This window comes from Lates calcarifer, linkage group LG19 (genome assembly GCF_001640805.2).
Source record: "Lates calcarifer isolate ASB-BC8 linkage group LG19, TLL_Latcal_v3, whole genome shotgun sequence".
NCBI classification, from domain to species: Eukaryota; Metazoa; Chordata; class Actinopteri; family Centropomidae; genus Lates; species Lates calcarifer.
In genome coordinates this window covers 15752109-15774146 of record NC_066851.1, presented here as the reverse complement: position 1 = coordinate 15774146, position 22038 = coordinate 15752109, and the positions used below count along the sequence as shown (strand labels likewise).

The following is a 22038-nucleotide window of genomic DNA, read 5'->3' as shown; positions in this document are numbered from 1 at the left end:
GACTACTCAATCAAGAGATAAATACTCTAAATTGTATCTCTTAAGTGTCCATGTATGATGGAGGACTGGGATAAAATTACAGCCAGTTGGATTTAGTGTAAAAGAAAAAAAAAAAACATAGTGAACAGGTAGTCATTGAGGTACTTCCTAAAGTGATATCTCAGGAATATGTTAAGATAGGGACTGTATGCTTCCATCTGTGCTCACAAACCGGTTATTACTAATAATTTCTGTCAATTTTTTTTTTTGTGACCCAGGTTTGACACAGAGGTTGTTTTTGGTTTGACGATTTTTGCTCCAGGCACATCAGTTTAGGTCATCGTGAAGAGGTAAGTGTTGAGGAATGCGCGTTGTTCTGACTGTTTGAAATACCGGCACATGCTATTGCGTGATGATATCCAGATTAGGTTATTATGAGGTCTTCATGTATCGCACACCAGAGTTCTGGCACATACAACACGTTTTGAATGTGTTTTATCATTTTCCACGCCAAGCTGTGAGATTATAGTGTGAAATGTAATGGCCTGACATTGGTGTGTCTTTTTGTCTCTGGCCCTCACTCTCTCCTTATGCTCATTTCTTACTTTTTTCCTGCAAAGAGGAATATAGAAATGTAGAAATATCAAAATCAATGAACAATAAACACTTGATAGGTTCATAAAAAAAAATCCCTTTGAGCCTAGTGGAGTCGTGTGGAAACACAATCAGTTCAGGTTTTACATGGCCAATAGGGAGCCTAGACAGGCAGATGGATATTAAATCCATCCCATAGCATCACAGTAGGGGAGAAGCCTCAGGTTGGTGCCCCAGTGTAATTAAATATTTCCTTGTAACCGTGGGCTCCAGCTCTAGAGGAATGTCTGCAATGTGGGCTGGGGCCTAGCCTGAATAGCTGGGTTATTAAGTGGTTCATGGAGCACAGAGTGATGGACGAGCACAGGGGGTCATGATGTGGAACATAGGCCTCACAAGAGACCTTGTGTTTCCTCCCTGGATGTGCACAGGAGCAGGGAGGCAAGATGAGAAAGAGAAACACAACCATTTGCCTCTGTGGAAAGTGTGATTGTTTTTTTTCCCACTGAACTTGATGATGATGTTTTTCCCTGGTTTCTCTTCATAGGAATCTAAGATGTATTGCTTATCTTTCATAGTGATTAAATATAATCTGTGCTTGACACACTGCAGGTCTATTCATCATTGCTATAAGACAAAAAATATCCTGCATTTGTATGCACTCGAATTAGTTTTTGTCCTGTGTGTTGCAAATTGACATAATTATATCACTTGGTGAGTTTGTCTTTCAGCAGTTTCGTGCTGACCATGACAAATTTTGGGGAGGCTGAAGCCTTCAATGAGCAAACTTGCTCAAGAAAAGCTCTCATCATTTTTTCCCCAAAGCTGCTCTTATGGCTTCTCTCTCCCTTCACTTTATCTCCTGCCCTCTCTTCATATTCAGTTTTTCTTTTTCATCTTCTCCCAAACTGCCGCTCTGATTATTTCACTCTGTGATAACTTTACTCTTCACGTCACTTCATTAATCAACTCCTCAAGCTGCACTTGACACCTCTGATACATCAAGGCAAATGTCACAGTGATCAGTAGCGTGTTTGCATTATATCATGAGCTGTCAACAGAGCCATCTCCATCTCATCACTCCATGACCAAGGTGTTAACATGATACTGTTGAGTTGCAAAGATTAAAGTTAATGATTAAAGTCGAGCCAACTTTAGTTTAACTATGATCTCCATAGAAGAGATGGAGATGATGATCAACAAGGAAAATGGAAAGCTCATAGATCATATTTAAATCAGTTATTAGATTATGATATATGACATTGCCACAAATTTTATGTGACAGTGCAGAAATTATGAATTGAACTGAATAATTACCACATTATGTTAAATAATTGCCCAGATTCTGTACATTCTATACCTGTATATTCAAAAATGAGACAAGTATAAAAACAAAGAACTTGAAATTTGATGAACATTTCAGTTTAGACACTTTGTTTAATTTGACAGTCTCTGGGTTGGTTTGATTTGAACCAAACTTAAAAAAGCTCTGGTGCCTCAAATGAGAGTTTTCGCTTTGGATGGCTGACAGATGATTTGTCAAGCCTCCAGAATCCTTTTAATGTGCTGTCCTTGGGTGAGTGTTATAATTGGATGGATAACAGATGTGACTGGAGGCAAAAGGCAGCTATGTTTTAAAAAGCTCATTTGGGTTTTGAATTCTTACTGTTTAAAGGAGGTTGGATGAAAGAAATGACTCGACTTTCAGAAGATTCTGAAAGACACAAACTAGTTTTGTTCTGAACATGTGGTTTGAACATGGGGTTATATCAATGCCGTTACAGTCACAGCTAGGTTAATTAAAACACAAACATGCCAAGGCAGTTTTATTTAATTTGAAAATAACAATAATTTCTTGTCTCCTGGTGTTGCAGTCACTTTAATAGCCATTAGCAGTACCCCATGCATATTCCCACTGTGAAGGATTACAGCCATTAGCAGTGGTGCATGATTGTTGTTTTTAGATGTTATTAGCCACAAAATTTTAAAATGCAGTGGCTTGAATACAATTCAGATACACTTGGAGGTGGCACGGCACAAAAGAAATTACACAAGGAACTTTTCTCTGTAATGTCTTGCTCAGGTGCCAGTGAGCTGTGACACACCACTGGATTTGTCAAATATTCAAATGTTCTCTCAAGAATTTGTCAGATATGTCATTTAAAGGATCACTGCAGTTCGGTCTTGATTAAAGTGAAAGTCAGATAGTTACTGTCTGCTACCCGCTGATTAAAAATCCTTCCATGGAATGAAAGTCAAACTAAAAGTTGATTTTCAAGTTTTACAGTTACTCACATTTGTTGCAACTGTTTTGTTATTGTCTTAAATAAACTCTGTTGACGCGTGAGGACGTACAGCTGTGCACTGCTCCATTGTTACTATGTTGTTGTGTTAAGCTAATGGTCTCTGTGTCTATTCTGTAGCTATTATTCACTGTGGTATATGCGCTCCCTTTTACTATTGGTGCCTTGCCACTGCATGGGCACCATCCTGCCTGAGGGGGCCTTGTACACAGCAGTGACTGTGTCTTCAAACCCATGAATAGACTGTAGAGGCCTTTGTTCTGGGGTGTTGTTGCCAGTCTAGCCGGTGCCGTGGTTCATTCCAGTGACAGCTTCTTTCTGAAGATAACAGCGTGTTCCAGCTCGAGCAGAGTGGGGGCAGCTTTAAAATAGACCTGTAATCATAGACCCAGACAGGGAAAAGTGTTAGACATGCCCTCAGACGACAGCTATAATAACAAGCTGCAAAAATTCAACCTGTAAGGCAAACTGTTTGGATATTTACCTTGCAAGATAGTGTCCTTCATACCAAGATAGCTTGTTTGAATTATGTAATCCATATACGGGCAGTCATTTCAGTTTGTTGTTGTTGTTGCAACCTCAAGAGATGGGGTTCATGAAGTATGCAGTATCTGTCTTCAAGTGCTTTGATAATGACTCATCAGTTCAGTGGTTTCACAAAGTGTGAAGCAAATTCTTTGCCCAAGATGAAAGCATTGTGCAAAGTCTTTTCCTCACATGAACTTTTCTGAACTCACTTTCACCACTTGTGGCTTCATCTCTTTAGTTTGTTCAAACACATATGATCTATCCCTTGAGAGCATATAACACAACATTTCTTGTGGCCCTAGTGCTTCATCCATTAACATTTCCTACTGTCTTAATGATATTCAAATGATTTTGAAATCCTGTTAATTGGGATACCAGTGTTGAGTCAAAATTGCATGTGAACCATCCTGGCTCACTGTCTTTGTATAAACCTGGCTAGATGCCAGCTCCTGCTTCTCAGGTGTCTTTTGTGCCATGCAAATGAGATTGCCATGGTAACGGGGCCTACTTAATGTCAGAGCAAAGAGCCAATTGACTGCTGACTGAAGGGGTCTGATTTGTCAAGAGATCATTAGCGCACCTGGGCGAGATAGAGGCTGCGAAATGCTTCTTTGAAGTAGGACAGATGGGATCAGAAATTGTAACATAAAGAAAAATCTGTTTCAGCAACACAATCAATCACAGATTCAATTTTAGTAAAGTTTTTGTGTTTGCTAGTATGGACACCAAGAGTCAGATCATTTTTGCTGCAAAATATCTTTTGGCACACAGGAATAAGATTTTCTAGAAATGGCTTGTTTGGTAAGACTTTATTTTCTGCATAGTGGGTAAATTTTTAAACAACCAGTCAGTCCAAGGGCAACACAGAACTTCCCCGCTTGTACAGCTACACATTATCTTCCATATCTGATGTGATCTTTTGTTATTCCATGGGTCTGGATTTTCATATCTCTGCTCGGATGCCACAAAATGTTGATGTGTATCATATTTCTGGCTTGTGGAAGGAGATTTTTGATAAGCATCAGTGTTGACAAAAGAATTAAGTTGCATTATGTAAGGGAGAGGAAGTTATTAATGTTGTGCCCATGCGGGTGGTCCTTCATATTCTGTTAGCTTTCACGGTGGCATTGGCAAGCTCAGATATTTTTGCATACATTTTATAGTTGTTCTGTTTTCATAGTGTGTTATGAAACATTTCCACAAATGCATGTATGCATTCAAAATTGACAACTTGCACACTTCTCACAAGATCGCTTATGTCAATACTGCTTTTGCTAGAAATCCTCCCGGTGCTCACATTTCTCTCTTAACAACCACAACTATGATAATATTTCCTTGAGGGAAAGCTGATCCTGAGAACGTTTTCTTCTGTGTTGTCCACACCATGTGAATGGTACAGTACGAGTTTCCCTTCAGGCTCACAGCAGTCGCACATAGCCAAGCACAACAAGGGACTGATCCACTAGAGGAAGTGAAAGCGTGTCACCATCAGAGCATGAGAAAGGAGCAGGACAGGAACCTCAGCATGGCCTTCCTCTAACAGCCAGCCCACATGGAAACAATGGCTTTGGCAGCCTCTCAGTGGTTGTGGTCTTTCCTTGTTTCTAGATATATTATGTAGCGTTAAGTGGTGTTCGCTCATTCTCATAAAGTTTATTGTGCTTCAGCATTGTTCTGGGTATGATTGTGATTATGTTTGCTTGGCTTTTTGAAAGTTTGGGAAGTGTGTCACATTACATGTTCGATCCACTTAAGTTCATGTACAGGAAGGGAAAATGTGTCTTTATCAATCTTTGTGTCCTTACTCTGAACAAACGTTCAAGCTCAGTGAACTTTGGCCTGTGAATCTCAATCTCAACACGACTTGAGGAGCTCGACTCATATCACAATTATACATGCAAGAGTGGTAGTTGGGGTGTTGTCTAGTTTAATAGCAGTCTAACAGGACAGTGTTGCAGTCTAAAAGAGAAGCTTATTGTGACACTGGATTATAAAGTATTGATAAAATGATGTATAATATCACCATGCCTAATGATATGAAACATTTTTTTTATTCCCTTCTATGGTTTTGTCATCATGTGTATCTCTGTTTGCCTTTTTGACCATTTAGGCTAACTTTTCTAAAAATATTTTTTCTCCACACTCAAAGTATCACTCAGTGATTCAGTTTCTTGTGAAAGCAACTTGTGGTTTAACTTTAGAAGTGGAGATTGAGTATACATTTTCTCACAGTCCTCCTTGATTGCTGTTCCAATTTAGCCAGCTCTTCTAACTCAGTAATTGTTTAATATGCAGGAGAGGTACTCAGACAAGGTGGGAGTCAACAGCTGAATACAAAATTGATTTTAAAGGCTCAAAGGAGTCTGGCAGTTTGATTAAGACCTCAGCGTTGACGTGTTGACAATTTAGCTTCATCGTCCTTTCAAAGTCTCTTTCAAATATTCACTGATGCGTTTCAGTAGTCAGAGCTCGGTGTAATGTCATAATTTCATTTTAAATAAAAAAACATAAATAACCAAATGGTGGTGCCAGATTGTGGACTGAGTGTGCAGTAAATGTTGCTCCCCATGTGAGCAACAGATCATGAGTATGTAATTCTCATGTCTCATGCCATTTCTCCAGCGTTACGTAACTGTTATTCTAATCCTGGAGTCAGTGTGATTGTTTTGAAAGCAGGCTCGCCACAGAGTTTGTGATATGACAGTGAATATGCTAATTCAGGGATGTGTCAGTCAAAGCCTGTGGGGCTCATGGGTTATACTCATTCATAATCATGATTTTTTTTTTTCATCTGTTGTACAATATGCTGTAGGTGCAAAAATCATTGAGCCGTGACATGAGTGGTTGGTACAATATGTTATGAAACTACTGTTACTAAATTTTCAGTATGTTGCATTTCCCTGCTCTGACCAATTCAATTCAATTCAATTCAATTCAATTTTATTTATATAGCGCCATATCACAACAATAGTCATCTCAAGGCACTTTTCATATAGAGCAGGTCTAGACTGTACTCTTTAAAATAGGTATTTACAGAGAGAGACCCAACAAATCCCTAACTAACTGTGACTAACTGTGCTTGTGTACAGCTTGGTATATTGTGGTGTGTTTGGATGTCAGCTTACACTTATCACTTAGGACTGTGCAGAAACAATTGATAGATCCATTATTTATTACACAAACATGCCAAATATTCACCAGCTGTAGCTACTCAAATCCGAGGACATGGTGTTTTTCACTGTTTTGGGTTTTGGACTGGTTTTCAGACAAAACAAGTCCATTTGAAGACACAGCCTTGGGCTCTGGGACTGTGATGTGTATTTATGTCTGTTTTGTGACATTTCATAGACCAGGCAGTTTCAATTAATTGAAAAATTGTTCTCAGATTCACTGATAATAAGAATAGTCATTAGTTCCAGCCTTATACAGTATAGGTTGTTTCTGGTAGGATAAGATGAAGGCCAGGCTCATATCTAAGGGAGAGAATTGGTTTCTAGTTAAATTTTTACTGTACTTGTGTCATTATTTTATCTCCCAGCTACCAGCCCTCCACTTATCAAGTGGGACCAATAAAACCCAATTTCTCCTTAATCAATTTGGAGAAAGTAGTGGTTCTGTGCTATAGCCTACCATCTGCCATGAATATGGCTTAAAGATTAAATTATTCTTGCTGTGAATTGGTTGACCTTAGTTTCCAGACTACTACTCTTCAACACAGTGGTTCATTACATCCAGCTGTCATCCTTTTTATAAACTTTTCTGGTTTCTAGAGCTTCTTCTGTTAGCCGACTGCATGACCCAAGACAGTTCTGATCAGTCACTTCATCTGTTTGTCATGGGTTGTGGCTGTCGGTTTGAATAAAAATAAATTCACAAAGAAGAGAATAGAAAGAAATGTCTGCCAGTCTGATTGTATTGTATCTGTCTGCCTCTGTCTATCTGTTCCACCCTGCAACCTCTGTGCAGCTCCTCAAGTATTAGCTGCAGCTGTCTAAATGGATACACAAAACATATCCAAACATTCCTCCCCTCAGGGGATTTTGCTTACTGAATGTATCACCTGATGTAACATTCGGCCCTACCTATATTTTTAAAATCATGTCCAGTAAAGGGCGTGGTAGAGCTCTCACAAAACAAACCTGAACAAAAGGCACAATGAAACATGACAGCCAGCAGGGATAGTGGTGTTTTTTCTGAGAGATGAGAAGCACAGTAAAGGGCAACAGCAGTGAAAGTGACCTGAACACTTCCCTTTCTCTCTCTGAGATGACACAATGGCACATGTTTGGGAGAGCGGAAGCAGAAGTTTTGCTGCTGGGGTTAAAAAAGCAACACAGGAGCATGTTTGCCCCAGAGAAGGACAAAGGGTTTCAGTATCCAGCCACACACACACATCCAGCTGTGAGCCTCGATGATCTGTAAACATGTGGTGGTGTTGATCTCCGTACAGGAAGAATCAAGCATGGATATTCATGGCCAAGTTGAGGACAAAATGATGAGGTCATTGGAGGGAAGGTGAAAAGTCAGAGTAAAAAATGTGACACCTTAAAATACTATAGCTACTTATTCATAAACGTTACATTTAAGCATAAGCATGTTACTACTCCTGTAGGGCAAACTCATTAAGTCTTATATTAGACAACAAAGAAAAAAGCAACAGAACCTTTATTGTTGTACAGATAAGCTTGATTGTTCATGCACCAACTGATAAAAATCTAGAAATCTAGTACCTAATAATATTAATGGAAACACAATGTATTACCACTGTTGGATGTTGTTATTATGTCCATTCTTCTTTTGTGAGTTGTTTAAAGTCAGTGCCTCCATGCTTGAATGTAGTGTAATTTGTTACCCACTTAGATTTAGTCAGCAGTGCAGTGGAAGAAATATATCACTTTCCTGAAGAGAAATGAGTTGTGTCCAGCACTATATAAAAAAAACTCAGCAATTTGTACTTTGACAGGGACAATATAACCAAGTGTTTATGTTCTTCAGACCAATGATGTGGAAAGATTTGCTTTATGTAGCTGGAACACAACAGGATTTTATTGCACAGCATAGTGTATATATCTGATATAAGATATTGTATCATGCTCTCTGTTGCTATTGGCTCTAAAAGTGAAATGTCCATTGTTAATGGCTCCCTTTGTTTCTGCCGCCCACAGCAAGAAGCTTGTGGCTTTTGCTTGACTCAAATATTCCTCATCTTGTGACCTGAACTGACCATTTATCCTAATCCAGACTTTCTCAGTGTATCTGTAACATAGGGGAAGTTACACTGAAACCTCACACACTGGTTGTGGTGTTGATAATTGTTCTTATCTGGCCTGTCATATTGTTTTTCTTTCCACAGTGACGAATAAGAAACCTTCCCACTTATCCATCACTAAGGTGAAGCAGTTTCAAGGATCTTCTGCCTTCATAAAAAGGTCACAGTGGACAATTGATCAGCTACGGCAGGTCAACGGCATTGACCCCAACAAAGTATGTCATTTCTAGTTCCCTTCACTCAGTAGTATTTATTTAGTTGATATAGCCATGGGAGACTTCAGGGTTAACATAGGCAATGATACAAAATAACTTTTTCTGCTGATAGTTAAGATATTTCTTTTCCCTTACTACACACTCTCACTCATGTCTCCCTCACTTTTATTCTCTCCAAGGACTGTCCAGAGTTTGACCTGATGTTTGATAATGCTTTTGACCAGTGGGTTGCTGGTTCAGCAGGAGAGAAGTGCACCTTTATCCAGATTCTTCACCACACCTGCCAGCGCCACAGCTCGGCACGGAAACCGGAGTTCGTCAACTGTCAGTCCAAACTGCTGGGGGGTAAGACAGTTTTAAAAAAGGCTCTGCCAACTGTTCTTTGTTAACATTTCTGTTCAGAATGCAGTGGCTCTGCTGATAGCACACTCGCTGCTGTCATACTGTGCTGTAAGCCAGCCTGAATCTGATTATGTATGATGACAACCAGCACCTGGTGTGTATGAAAATGCATGCTTATTCCTCGCACACAGCATCTGCTGATCGCTCTGGTGAAGTGAGGTCAATGAGGATGTCCAACAAAATACATCAGCCATGACTCAAAGCATCTGACACAGATTTTGGTTTTACGGCACACAGAAATACAACACTAAATAACAGTTTTCCCTAATTTATGTGATGTTGACACATTTCATTGCCTAAATGCCTAAATTCTGAGACTCATTATTTTTGATTGGTTTCCACCCTTCAAAATAACATTAAACATCACAGTAAGAGCTGCTTAATTATTGTTTGACACTGATATTAAATTCATGAGATTGTGTAAAAGCAGTTAGTTGAAAGCTAACCTTTCCCTCTGAAAATAACATTAATTTGATGTCCAACTAATAAGTGAAGACAGGCTGATCAAACAAGTCAAAACACCACCAATTCCCAGACATTGTGCACATGTAAAATGCAAATGTAAAACCACATAATTGGTCATTTCCTTGCTGCAAATGGTTTTGTTTACCCAGGAGGTGGAGAGTTCTGGTGGTGCTAGTTACAACCCAGTAGAGAATGCAGCATCCTGTGGGGCTTGATCAGATATTGATCTGTTTACCTCCAAGCCTCATCTTTGAGCACCCTTCAACCTGTTGTATTATTCATGCAATTATTTATGGAAGCTCCATAACCGCCTGCAGGTTGTCTATCTGCCCCGCTTATAGGACTCAATTACCAGAAATAGAAAACAAACAAAAAATATGTTCACTTTGCCAGATTTTAAACTTTCAAGTGTTGTACTACAAATGAAATTTTACTGCAAGCCACAGAATGAATAATGGCAGCTTAGCAACTCTTGTTATTGGGAACATGTGCTTTGTGAAAGCACATGATGCGCTTAATGCAAAAAATAGACTTTTTGGGGGGATTTCTGGAGGAACCTGCAGTTTTGGGAGGTATTATTCAACATACTTTACCTTTCAAAGAGGTGAAACTATGTCAAGTATGGGTATAAAGTTATATTTACTGTCAAATTTCCTTTGTTCCTTTTCTCTCTTACTCTACATGTGTGGGAACCCACTATCTGTCCATTGATGATAAAGCTGCCCATCCTCTTCAACATTCTGTTATGTTGCCTTGACCTCCCTCCCACTCTTAAACTCATGTCCATATTTAACTCACTTAAACTGCCCCTGGTGCATACTATAGTCTGTGTATGTGTAGGTGGGAAGGTAGTGGTGTCCCGGAGAGCACTGAACCTAAGGGTCTTTAGAGTAGGATGGATTATGGAGTGCAGATGTTGCATATCAACCACACGCCTCCAGTAAATCTGAAAATTACACTTTAACTGCACAAAATGCTTCTACTATTAATGAATTTATGGACAAAACCAAAGTCCTATTTTAAATGACATTTTTAAGAGCCAAACCTAGTTTTGTAGAATCAGCTATTGATCTGGCTATTGACACCATGCTGGAAGTCCATCTGGGTGATGATCTGATAATGAACTCCTGGCTCCCAGTGTGTAGAGGAAGCTGTGTTTGATGGATGAAAAAGTTGACAGTTGAGCACATACTCTGTGACAGGAGGAACAGAGAGGATGCCAGCCTCCTGCCAACTCTGTCCACTCCAGTTTAAGTCTCACACCAGTGCAAAACAAAAATCATGACGCTGCTCAGGTGTGGGACCATAACTGTGGGAGACTCTGTCTGCAAAAACGGTCCAGGATGGCAGTCCCTTGAGAACATCAAAACAGATTCACATAAACATGGTTATGCACAGAGGAATCAATACAAATATGTGTTGCCATTCAAGATAACAAGCATAGGATGAATGAAGGTGATATTACTGCCAAGTGACAAATCTCTGGGGATGGCTTTTGGTTTCCTGATATATGTTCTGGGGATGTTAAAGCTTCTCATGACAATATTATCAGTGGCCTGTAGATGCCAGCATCTTTGTTCTTTACTTGAGCTTAATCTTGCAGTGTTTTCCCATGGTAACTACATGTTACTACAGGAGGTCCTGTCAGCCTTGAGTTGAAAATGATAATAGACTGCAAACAGCAGCCATCTTATCCATATAATGTATTAGTGAGGTAATATTAACATTTAATCATCACGTGATATCCTCTAAGTCTCAAACTGTGAAAATAGAGTATATAGTAGAGCAAATGAATTGGAGTTTTTAGAGGATTTGTTATTGATATGCAGAATCATTTAAATAAAACTTGTTTGATTGAAGATTCAAATTAAATCCATGAGACTAAGTGGATGCTCTTAAGCCCTCAACATTAGGCAAACTTGTTGCGCTCTAGTTTAGACTAAATGCCCAGGGTGAATTTTCATTCTTGGGGAGAGTTAGGGTTAAGACTGATAAGCAGTGAATAAGCAGATTGCATAAATATGGGCTAAAACCTTTTTCACTAATGCATCACTTTCTTAACATGAAATACCATTTTTTACACTATTCAGTGTGTGAACCTACATTTTACCCAACAGATAAACAAACAGTAACCAGTTTCACAGTTGCATGACATTTACAAAGAACCGAGCCCCTGAGTGTTTAACATGGTTTCACATTCCAAAAATCATAACCCCTCTTGACTAATGTCAAAACTATAATCATGTTTTGAGCATCAAAGCTGACTATGACTTTCAATATTTTCTCATCACAGAAGACCAAGCTGTAGATTCAGTCATTTTCCGTTGCAAGGTCTTTATGAACACAATGAGGAAAGAATTTGTTGCACACCATGGTCGTCTACTAAGACAAGGTAAGCTGATGATACATGACACTACTTGGACTAAATTTAAAAGGTTATATCCCCTACTAAAAAGAACAAAGTTCCACTGGAAGTCAAGGTGGTATACAAAGTTAAAAATAGATATCCCCTGCTAACAAGTGATGAGTTCCAATAGTTGCCAGTTTTGATAAGAGACAATGTTATCTTTCAGAAGTAACTCATGGCGTACATTGCAAGCAGATGTAGGATATGGGACATATGTCCCCTCTGCATTTGGAAATCAGACATTTGACCACAGTATTGGCAACAGCAAGGTCTCAAGCAGAATTATAAAGCAGATACACTTGAAAATCTGACTACAGTAAATTGGGTCATTTGTTTAAATTGAAGCCTGTCCCCTAACTTCTGAACTGTGGGTATGCCACTGGCTGTCAGGGACTTAACTGACCCCTGTTGTCATTTTTAGGGCAATACTGTAGTTAACATTTACACACACACACACACACACACACACACACACACACACACACACACACACACACACGCACAGGGCTGAGTACATGCTGAAAGGGATTTAGTTTGCATTAAAAGGTTATGTGAGCTATTTTCACTGTCCTCCTCCCTCACGGTCACTGTGTGTGCAGGTCACTCAGTGATACAGTGTGGAGGATAAGTCACATTTTGACATGCAAGGATCATACAGTGATAGTTTGCTTCTTTTCTCTACTTCTGTGCAACATTTCATAAAATAACATTTAAGCTTAGTCAAGGCCATAATGATGGAAGCAGTTTAATGCATTGTGTGATGCTGACATTTATCTGCTGATTAAAGCCACTAAGAGTGGGCTGTTCATGAATACCTAGTAGCTATTTTTCTGTGACTGTGCTCTGAGGTACATTTAGGACAGAATGTTCCATGTTTGTACCCATTAGTGTCCTGAGTGCCATGTTGAAGCCTTTTGAACCAGCATGATAGTGACTAGACCAAAGGCCAACTGAGCAAGCGAGGTCAAGGCTTTAATCTCATGGCAAATTATCAAGGGGCAGATTGATCTCCTTGCTTTTCTCTGAGATGATAACCAAGGTGTTGGAGTCTTTCAAGCATTTCACATCCAAAATAAAGTATCTGTAGGACACATACATCTGTGCATTAAAAGTGAATCAAATAGAGTTCATGCAGGAGGGATCAACAAGGTAATAAAGATTAATGACCTTATCACAACTTATAATAGGATCATTTGTCGTAAACCTCAGCGCTGGATCACACATTTTACATTAACAACTGAGTGAGAGTGCAATCGAGTTTATGTTGAATCGAAGATAGCCGTAGTACTCCTGGATGCCTGTGGTGGTGCAGATGAGGAGGAGCAGAATTATGAGGCCTGAAAAACAATTATATAATGATAGGCATATACGGAAGAGTGTATATATGGTATAGATTTCATTAGGAGGGAGTGGTATCGGAAAAAGAGGGAAATGCACAGATGGTTTAATGATTTGGGAGAAATACATAGAGAGAACTGCCCTACATAAAAGGTTCGGGAATGACCATTGAATGAGAGAATTAACTGTTCCAGGAATAACTGCAGGAAGAAAGTGAAGACAAGTGATTGGATAAAAGGCTATAGAGAAATAATAGGTGTGTATCAGGATTGCCGGAGGAGAAGCCCTTCCTGGTTGAACCTCTGCTATAGTTTCATTATACTGCTGCGGGTAATGTCAAGATTTGCATTAATTAAACTGCAGCAGGGGTTTATATTTCAGCAGGAGCAGCATGACTGTCTTTAGGCCTGTGTGATTACATTTACCAATGCTTCAGTTTGTCTTATTTTATACGCCATTTTCTATGCATAATCCATTTGAAATGTAAAGTAGCAGCATAGTTACTTAAAGAGTCACTGCTTTATTTATTGCAAACTTGCCTTGCTTTGTTGTTTTTAATTAATAGGAAACAAACCCAGCAAAATAGCATGTATACCATAACAACCGTAAGTAACTCAGATATGTCTCAGATTTTCTAAGACTTGTTTAAATTCCTCTTTTTAAATCTTTTTAAGTAAGAAAACTTGTCAAGAATACCAGATCACACAGTCAATAAAGGAACCTTGATGCCATCCATGATGCTTTATTGTGTTCCACTTATGTCACCTGCTAACTGTATAGCTTTATACCTCCACCAGTGCTGCTGTCACACACAGAGAGCAAAACAAACTTCAGTCTGTTGGAATTTAAAAATAAATGAAAAGCCGTTCTTTTCTCTCAATAACAGTCAAATTGTGAATACAGTTGTGATTCAGGTGGAGCAGTTGTCACAAACCAGCAGTTATGATGCGTGATATATTTAATACAGTTTATTCCTCACTCACTTCTATGTTTACTTTTCTGGCTGCCTGTCTTCCATCTTGTGATATCTTCTAGAGGGAGGAAAATGGGATTATGCCTGTGATTCTAAATGTTTAACACATTGAAACACACACAGATATGATTGTGATTTTATGAATTAAAAATTAATCAGTTTAAAATATATTTTTGCAAATACAGTTGTATTATTGTGAATAGATCAGATAAAAAAACCTTTCACTGATCTTCCTTACTGCTTGTGTTGATAATGGTTTTTGTGTTTGCATAATAACTCCTCATGAACATGAGGAAAATCTTATGTTGTATGTCCTCTCTGTGAACTGAAAACACATGAATCTACAGTAAAATAAGTGATGAAATGTTTTAATATTTCGTATCTCATAATAGCAGAAACTGGGAAAAGAGGGCCCAGGTTGAAAATAACAGCAATTACCGTGCACTTCAAAGTAGGATTGGGATCACTTGCAGAAATTCTTGACAGAATGCTTCATGTTTCTTTGGGTGGATAACGGCAGCCTTAAAGCCCCTCTGGTAATATCTGGTTAATAAGGAGAATTTTTGATAGAATTTGTTGAAGTGTAGATAAGTATGTACTCGCTAATACTTAAAAGAAATTATTGTAAGACACTGTCTCCCTTCAAACACCCACTCATATAATACCCCACAGCATTATCCTAGCACAGTGATGACATGATCATGTATGCTGCCAGAATGAAAACATTAAAGGCGCTGTAACATGTATGTTATTTGCATGGATCTCTATTTGTGTAGGTGTTCTTGAAATCAACCATCCAGTCTAATCAATCCCATATGCTTTGAGAGTAAACGTGACTTTGCTGTCAGCATCTGGTGACGTGTATCTGACATGTTCCTCTTGATAACCATCAGCTTATTTTCTTAGCCCTGTAGCACTATAGCCTGTAATCTACAGTTTACAGCAGAACTGGAAAAGGAGGGGTCGACTTGGAATGATCTTTCCCCTTCCTTGTTATTCTTTGCTCGTAGTTCCTATTTTCTGGAATATTTTGTTGCCGGAAAACAACTTGCCTTTTTGTTCGTTCTCCATTGTTGATGAAAGTCTGGCTTATTATGATGATATCATGTGGTATGGTAACAAAATTCCTTCTGCATTTTTGAGAGAGGTGTGTCATGGATGTACTAGGTTCGGCCTCGCACTGTACTGTTCTCAATCAACAATGTAAGTTCACAAAAAAGCAACATCAGTGTCATAACAGGGAAAAACTCCTACCTCATTAAAATGCAGACTGAATAGATAGCAGTGAACCCCTAAAGTAACATAAAAGAGCTTCTGTTATCCCTGCTGATAACAGCGATGGCTGATTAGCTCCCACTTTAAGTTAAAAGACACTAAGGCTCAGAGTTTGGATCACAGTGATGGCACAATGTAACGTAATCTACTCCTACACATGTTTCATTCAGCTCCTGATGCAGCAGCCCCTTTCATAAGCTCCCCAGAATGTCTCCACCCTGCCTTTTCTGTAATTACATTCTCCAGTGGGGGAGCCCACGCTGCAGCCCGGCACTGATCTCTGAGAATGAAGAAAAGGCACCAGAGAAAGGAAAATGGTGTGCTGACAAATAAAGGAGTGTGTTCTCCTGTACAGTGTGGAGAGGCTGTGAGGTTGGGGGTTATACCGAGGATGATGGGAGTATTACTCCCCGGGTTACCCCCGCAGGAGTAGAGGATTAAGAGGAATCTGTCTGAAGGTGAAAAGGTCTTATCCTTTCTAGTGAAGACCTAAAGCCACTACGAGAAAATGTTTTTTTTCCCAGACAGAAATAGAGCAGGAATGTGTTTTAACCTATGTAAGCTGTAATCCTCATTTGCAATGCATTAGGGTTGAACTTTACTTTGCTAAGGGCTTCATAGTTCCAAGTTAAGAAGCTAAATACTACATTCACATTGTAGCAGTGTCACAGAGTGAGTTTTGACTGTTTCATGTTTGAGCAAATGAAAAAGTAATCCCAACAGGTGAGGCTTATTTCACCATTTCATCATTGGTCCAGATGTGTTTGTCATGTGCTATGAGCGCTGCTGCCTGTGGTTTGTTTTCCCATTTCCTTTCCTGTGCGTAGGTGTGGGTATGAAGAGCTATACGTCCATTTGTGTGTCTGCAGCGCGGGTGTGTCTCTACATAAATTGCTTTGACTTTATCAAGTTAACTTCTTTTGAGGGAACACCAGCTGGCCTCGCCGTCTGCTTTTGGGGCCGTCATATAACCCACTGCAGAGGAGCCGTCCCAATTATCTGTCACTCAGCTTACCTGCCTTGATGCCACGGGACATACACTCGCTATATCGTAGTTTCCTGTGGGAAAAGATAGACTCAGGCTTGTCAAGTCTTAATACTGTTGGTACCTTCAAGCTTTGCTCTGTCTGTTCCTTCTCCTCAAACTCAGTTACTGTATATCTGAAGGTATAGACTTCAGAGAATCAAATCTGTCTTATTTCATCACTGGATGTTCGTTGTGTCTTTCTTAAAGTTGGGTACAGGTGTAATACTGTATTAAAAACTGCATATTTGACCCTCCCGTGGTGGCTGGGTTGGTCATCACCAAATCAGTATCCTGAAGGGATCAAATGATTCAGAGAGCACCATGTGTTATTTTAGCTTTGGGTAGAATATTGTGCTGTACTCATTTTTTTATTTAGTCTTATTGTCATGTTGTGAACTTTGTGGTGCTGCTGTAATTAATAAAGACTCATCAGGAACTTGGGATCACAGACTGAGTCCCTTCTTCCCTTTTATTGGCAACCAGGTATCAGTTTGCGTCAGAAGTAGGCAACAACTTAAAAAACAATGCGGATATTTGTCCCAGACTGGCGTGCTGCCCTCAGGTACATCTACATAAAATGACAGATTATACCCCACTGGAACAATGCAACTGTATTGCCAACAACGAGGAAGCAGCAGGAAGATTGCTGTTCCTAGTGTAGTTGTTAGCGTATAGTGCATAACAGCAGCACTCCCGACGTGCGGTAGATTAATGGCTTGTCAGAGGAAACATCCGCAGGGTTGCCACAGCTATCGGAAGATGTGTTCTCTGTCTTATATCTACTACTGGGTCTCAAGGGCTGCCTGTGCAGCCAAGCACATATCCTCTCTTTATTACACTTTAGAAAAGAGGAGGCTAATCAGTCTGGCACCAAAGCAGTGCTGAATGTCAACAGGAATGACATACTCTCCTAAAAAGAGACATTAAATCCAGCATTGCATGTTTTGCCCGTTGCATACTTTGAAGTTTGAAAAGGTTAATTTCACTTGCTCTTTCCTTGAAATCAGCTTTGAAGAAAACTCGTTAGCCACCTTCCCACGTTGCACCTGATGGGAAAGCCATTTACTTTTTCATGTTTTGTCCTCCATCATTAACACTAATACTCAGGGTCACTGATTGGACTACACCCATCTAATGTCACAGGTTCATTTGTTGCAGCTGCTCTGCTGTTGTTTGGAATGACAATCTCTTTCCCCTTTTGTCTTTTCTCTCCTCTTTCGTGTTTCTCTTTACTTGTCTCCCTCGCCTTTCTGTCTGGCTTCCTCTCTCCCACCCTTATCTGCAGGTAACAGCATACTACACTCAGCCGCAGACAGCGTGACGAGTGCCGTACAGAAGGCCAGCCAGGCTCTGAACGAGCGCGGTGAGCGATTAGGCCGGGCTGAGGAGCGGACCGCAGACATGATGAACAGTGCTGAACAGTTCGCTGTCACTGCACACAAGGTGAGCCCATGCGCTAGCAAGATACACATAACTCAGGGTGGGTTTACTGTATGTATTTCAACGCGATTCATTGAAATGCTAACGTCAAGTCCCACCTCGTTTCTTATAGAATATCCAGTCACGATTTTAAAGTCATTACTAGTTCAGCCAAAAGATCAAACATTTTACTTAAACCTGAGGATATTTGCAAAAGTTGCGTCATTGTGACTTCAACATCTCAGCAGTGGTGCTCTCTGCTCTGAGAAGATAATAGTTTTTTTTTTCTTCTTCCCTCATTCACTCTCATTTGTAGTTCTCTATAGGGTGTTTCCTCACCCTCCATCTATCCCATATCTCTTGTTTGTCAGAAAAACTAATAGCATGCCGTTTAATGAGGCTATTAACATAATATGATTTTTTTTCTGCAAAACAAATTTAAGAATCGATTGCTTTGTAATGAGCACACCTGATTGTGATCATTACACTTGCCTTTCTAATAGCATGTAATACATCACACTCCCCTGGCTTTGCAGCTTGGCTTGGTATGGTTGTGCTGTCAGCGGCGGATAGCCTTCACTGTTAGACACATGCCAGCAAAAGTGAAATGTCACTGACACTTTGATAGTAAAGCCATCCCACCGAAAATGACTGTTTTGAACGATGCATAATGCCATACTAGAGATGGTGGGATAATTGAAAGACATTTGAAGAGCCGTGCACAGCCCTCTCACTGTTCGCAGATGAGCTTCCCCGCCGTGATGAATTACAAAAACTGTGATAAGCAGAGAAAAATGCCTCAGCTATGGTGGTTTCAGGAGAAAATGACTGTAGAACCCCTGCGAAGAATCACTCATTTGTCAGCATTTCTCATTTCACTTGCTGCCATTAACATTTATATGATTTTCTTCATAACTTGTCATTTGTCCTGCGCATTATTATCAAAACTCATACTGTTGCATGTTTGATGCCCCCTGTTAAAGGAAGTTTGTAGTGGCAAGAATGGATAAAGAAGTCATTCCTCCTAGAACAAGCAAAGCAGTTTGCCATTTACAGATTTTATGTATTTGCATCTGAGAATGACTTTGTGGACAGCGTGATGGGATGTGTCGTGAATGATTTAAGTTTTCGTACTTTTCGAGTCATCTGCATGTGTTTCTACACATAGTATAACTTTAAATCATAGCTAACCATCTGCAGTATTGTGACAGGGGCCTTGTCTCTTTTTCTCTTAGTTCGCTTCTGTGAATCCATTTCTGTGCCTCACTGTGTGCTCAGTTTTACTCAGGACCACTCATATCTGCATGCTGCTCTACTGCCCTCACTTGTTCAGTCTGTAGAATTGAATTCCCCTCATTCTACAGCAACATACCCCATACTCAGTCTGCTCTCTGTGTGCGTGTGTATGTGTGTGTAAATGTGTGTTTCTACCATCCTTATGTCTCCATACCCTGTAGCTTTGTATTAAATCGGTCGCCCTGGTCATCTCTCTAACAAGCCTCCAGCTGAGCCCACTGGAGCCCTTGTTAATGAGATAAATGAAGTTGACTTGTCATTGCCTGAATAAAAAAAAACACCAGGACCCCTGGCTGCCTTCCAGCATCTGTGTAATAAATATCCCCTAACTGTTTTTTCCTTTGTGGAAGATTTCTAAAACAGCCAAATCTGCACCTTACATTTCCTTATTTTATTAACCGCTATGCTCGCTTCCATATTTTACTGAAGACGGCCTCTTGCATCTGCTTGTTGTTTCTATCTGGCTTGCATTTTGCTTACAGGGTAATTTAAAAAATCCACTCACACCCCCTTCTTGAGTTTCTCACGGTATTGTCCTGCAACCCCCACCCCAATTTTTTACAGCTTGCCATGAAGCACAAGTGTTAGACCACTGCCAAAACCCACTGGGTCCGGGGGGAGGGGGTCACCAATCGCCAGTCGCTGTACAGAAGAAGGATTCCAGATTTTATTGTTTTTAAAAACTAATATTATTACTATTTGTTAACAATGTTAACATTTTAATGTTTTGGGTTATTGTATTCTGGTGCATCTTCTGGTGGTGACGCATCAAGCAGAGGGGAGGAAGAGAGGTAAACAATGCTACTTCAGACTGTCAGCAGAATGTTTCATGTTTCTGTTTGCCCCCCCCCAAAAAAGTTTCAAGCCACAGCCATGACTGTATTTGATAACCAGGGTCACTCAAAACACTTCCTCTTTTTATGTGCTCAGACACTAACACGAGTGTACACATGCTGACAAGTCATTATCAGCAATTGCTCCAAGACCAGGAGCAGCTTGTCTTGCAGATTATTAATTGTTATGAGTTATTTATGAGTACTGCAGTGATTGTGCAGTCTGATTTGTGAGTGACACACACTCTCAGGTGTGTCTAGGATTGAGTGGCACTATACACGCAAATATTTAACACAAAATATTTAACACATACATACCTGAAGAGAGTCCAGATTTCTTACTGGATGTGTAGATTGTAGCAGATAAAAACGTACATGCACCTCCTAAACCTATAACATTCAGAGAGTGGCATGTTTGTGGCAAAAACTTTAATGCTACACCTGAAAATCCAAAAGTATTCATTTTCAATTTAATGTTTCCTTCTCTTGTTTGACTCTTGGACATTGCACACTTTTAGTCTGTTGTTCTGTCCATGATTTCAAATTGTATCAAATCAGTATTAGTCACTATGTTTTCAATATATTATCTCATAAACTGCAGGTGAGATTGACTGGAGTAGTTTTGGTGACATAATATACAACAACAGTGAAAATATTTAGACCTCTGTTAGACTTGTTTGTCATTCAAATACAACCAAAACGATATAGAATACATTTGCCTACCAACATTTTTGGAAGTGTAATTGAAGAACTCGCTTTGAGAATAAGCTTTTTTTCATCACAATAATTTATGTTAAAGAGGGGAATTCAGTAAACCAGCTTCTGCATTGTAAAAAGCAAAACATATAATTCTTCTAGTACTATTATCTCAATGTCTGTAGAGCTAATATGTCCCATGAACATGGGATGTTTTGAAATTACTCCTGGCTGTATTTCAACTTTAAACATTCAGTAGTCATCCCTTGTGCTTTTTGTATAATTTGGATTGTCATAATAATCATAATAATGTGTGTGCTGATAGATAAAGGACAAAATGTCTCAAATAGCAGCAGCAGCAGCAGCAGCAGCAGTGTGTAGTAGTTTATTTTTGTGTCAGTGCTCTCACACTGCCTGTACCTGTGGCTTCCTCACTGGCAAGATACCACGCTCCAAATCAAGATGTATTTGATTCTTTTTATATTTTGAATTTTATAATTCATGACGTTACAATGCACTGACAACCTTATCTCGCAGAGCACTGTTGAGTTCATAATGAAACGTTCCAGTTGCCTAACTCTTAGTGTGCTTTTATTCCTCTCTCTAACACTTTGGATGTTTATTGTTTTAATAAAAAAAAAAAAACACTATAAAAATGAATTTCTATTATTCTCAGTGTCCTTTTTATAACCAACTTTAACAGTTCCATCAAACAATGGAATCAGAAGTTGTACATTTATTTTGTTGGGTTTTCTTCATCCTTACTGATGCGTTTGTGTATTTTTACTTACATGGATGTTCCCTACTCATGAACGATAAGCTGCCAAAAACTCAACTGTCTCAAGGATACTTTTCTCTGTCTGATGTGCTCAGTTTCACTTCATGCTTCAACAAATGCTCGTGTCACACTGATCTCAATTCTTGATAACACTGCAAATGTGAAATAAAATCCACAATCACAATAAAATGGTTCTTTATTGGTGCCTTGTGCTGTTAGCGTCTCACCTCTGTCTGCAAAT

At 39.5% G+C, this 22038-nt stretch overlaps 1 protein-coding gene across 4 annotated transcripts in view; it reads left to right on the top strand.

The window, feature by feature from the left end:
* The window catches only part of stxbp6 (syntaxin binding protein 6 (amisyn)), a 60553-nt gene extending 38550 nt beyond the window's left edge, over positions 1-22003 (top strand). For 3 of the 4 annotated variants that reach the window (XM_051078008.1, XM_051078009.1, XM_051078010.1), the window contains exons 5-9: positions 8758-8888; positions 9068-9233; positions 12049-12147; positions 18061-18218; positions 20055-22003. In XM_051078008.1, the coding sequence (XP_050933965.1) occupies positions 8758-8888; positions 9068-9233; positions 12049-12147; positions 18061-18218; positions 20055-20078 (578 nt within the window). In that variant the 3' untranslated portion in view covers positions 20079-22003. The remainder of the gene's footprint in view (positions 1-8757; positions 8889-9067; positions 9234-12048; positions 12148-18060; positions 18219-20054) is intronic. The other variant, XM_018663596.2, reaches the window with a different exon arrangement.
* Positions 22004-22038: the final 35 nt, after the last annotated feature.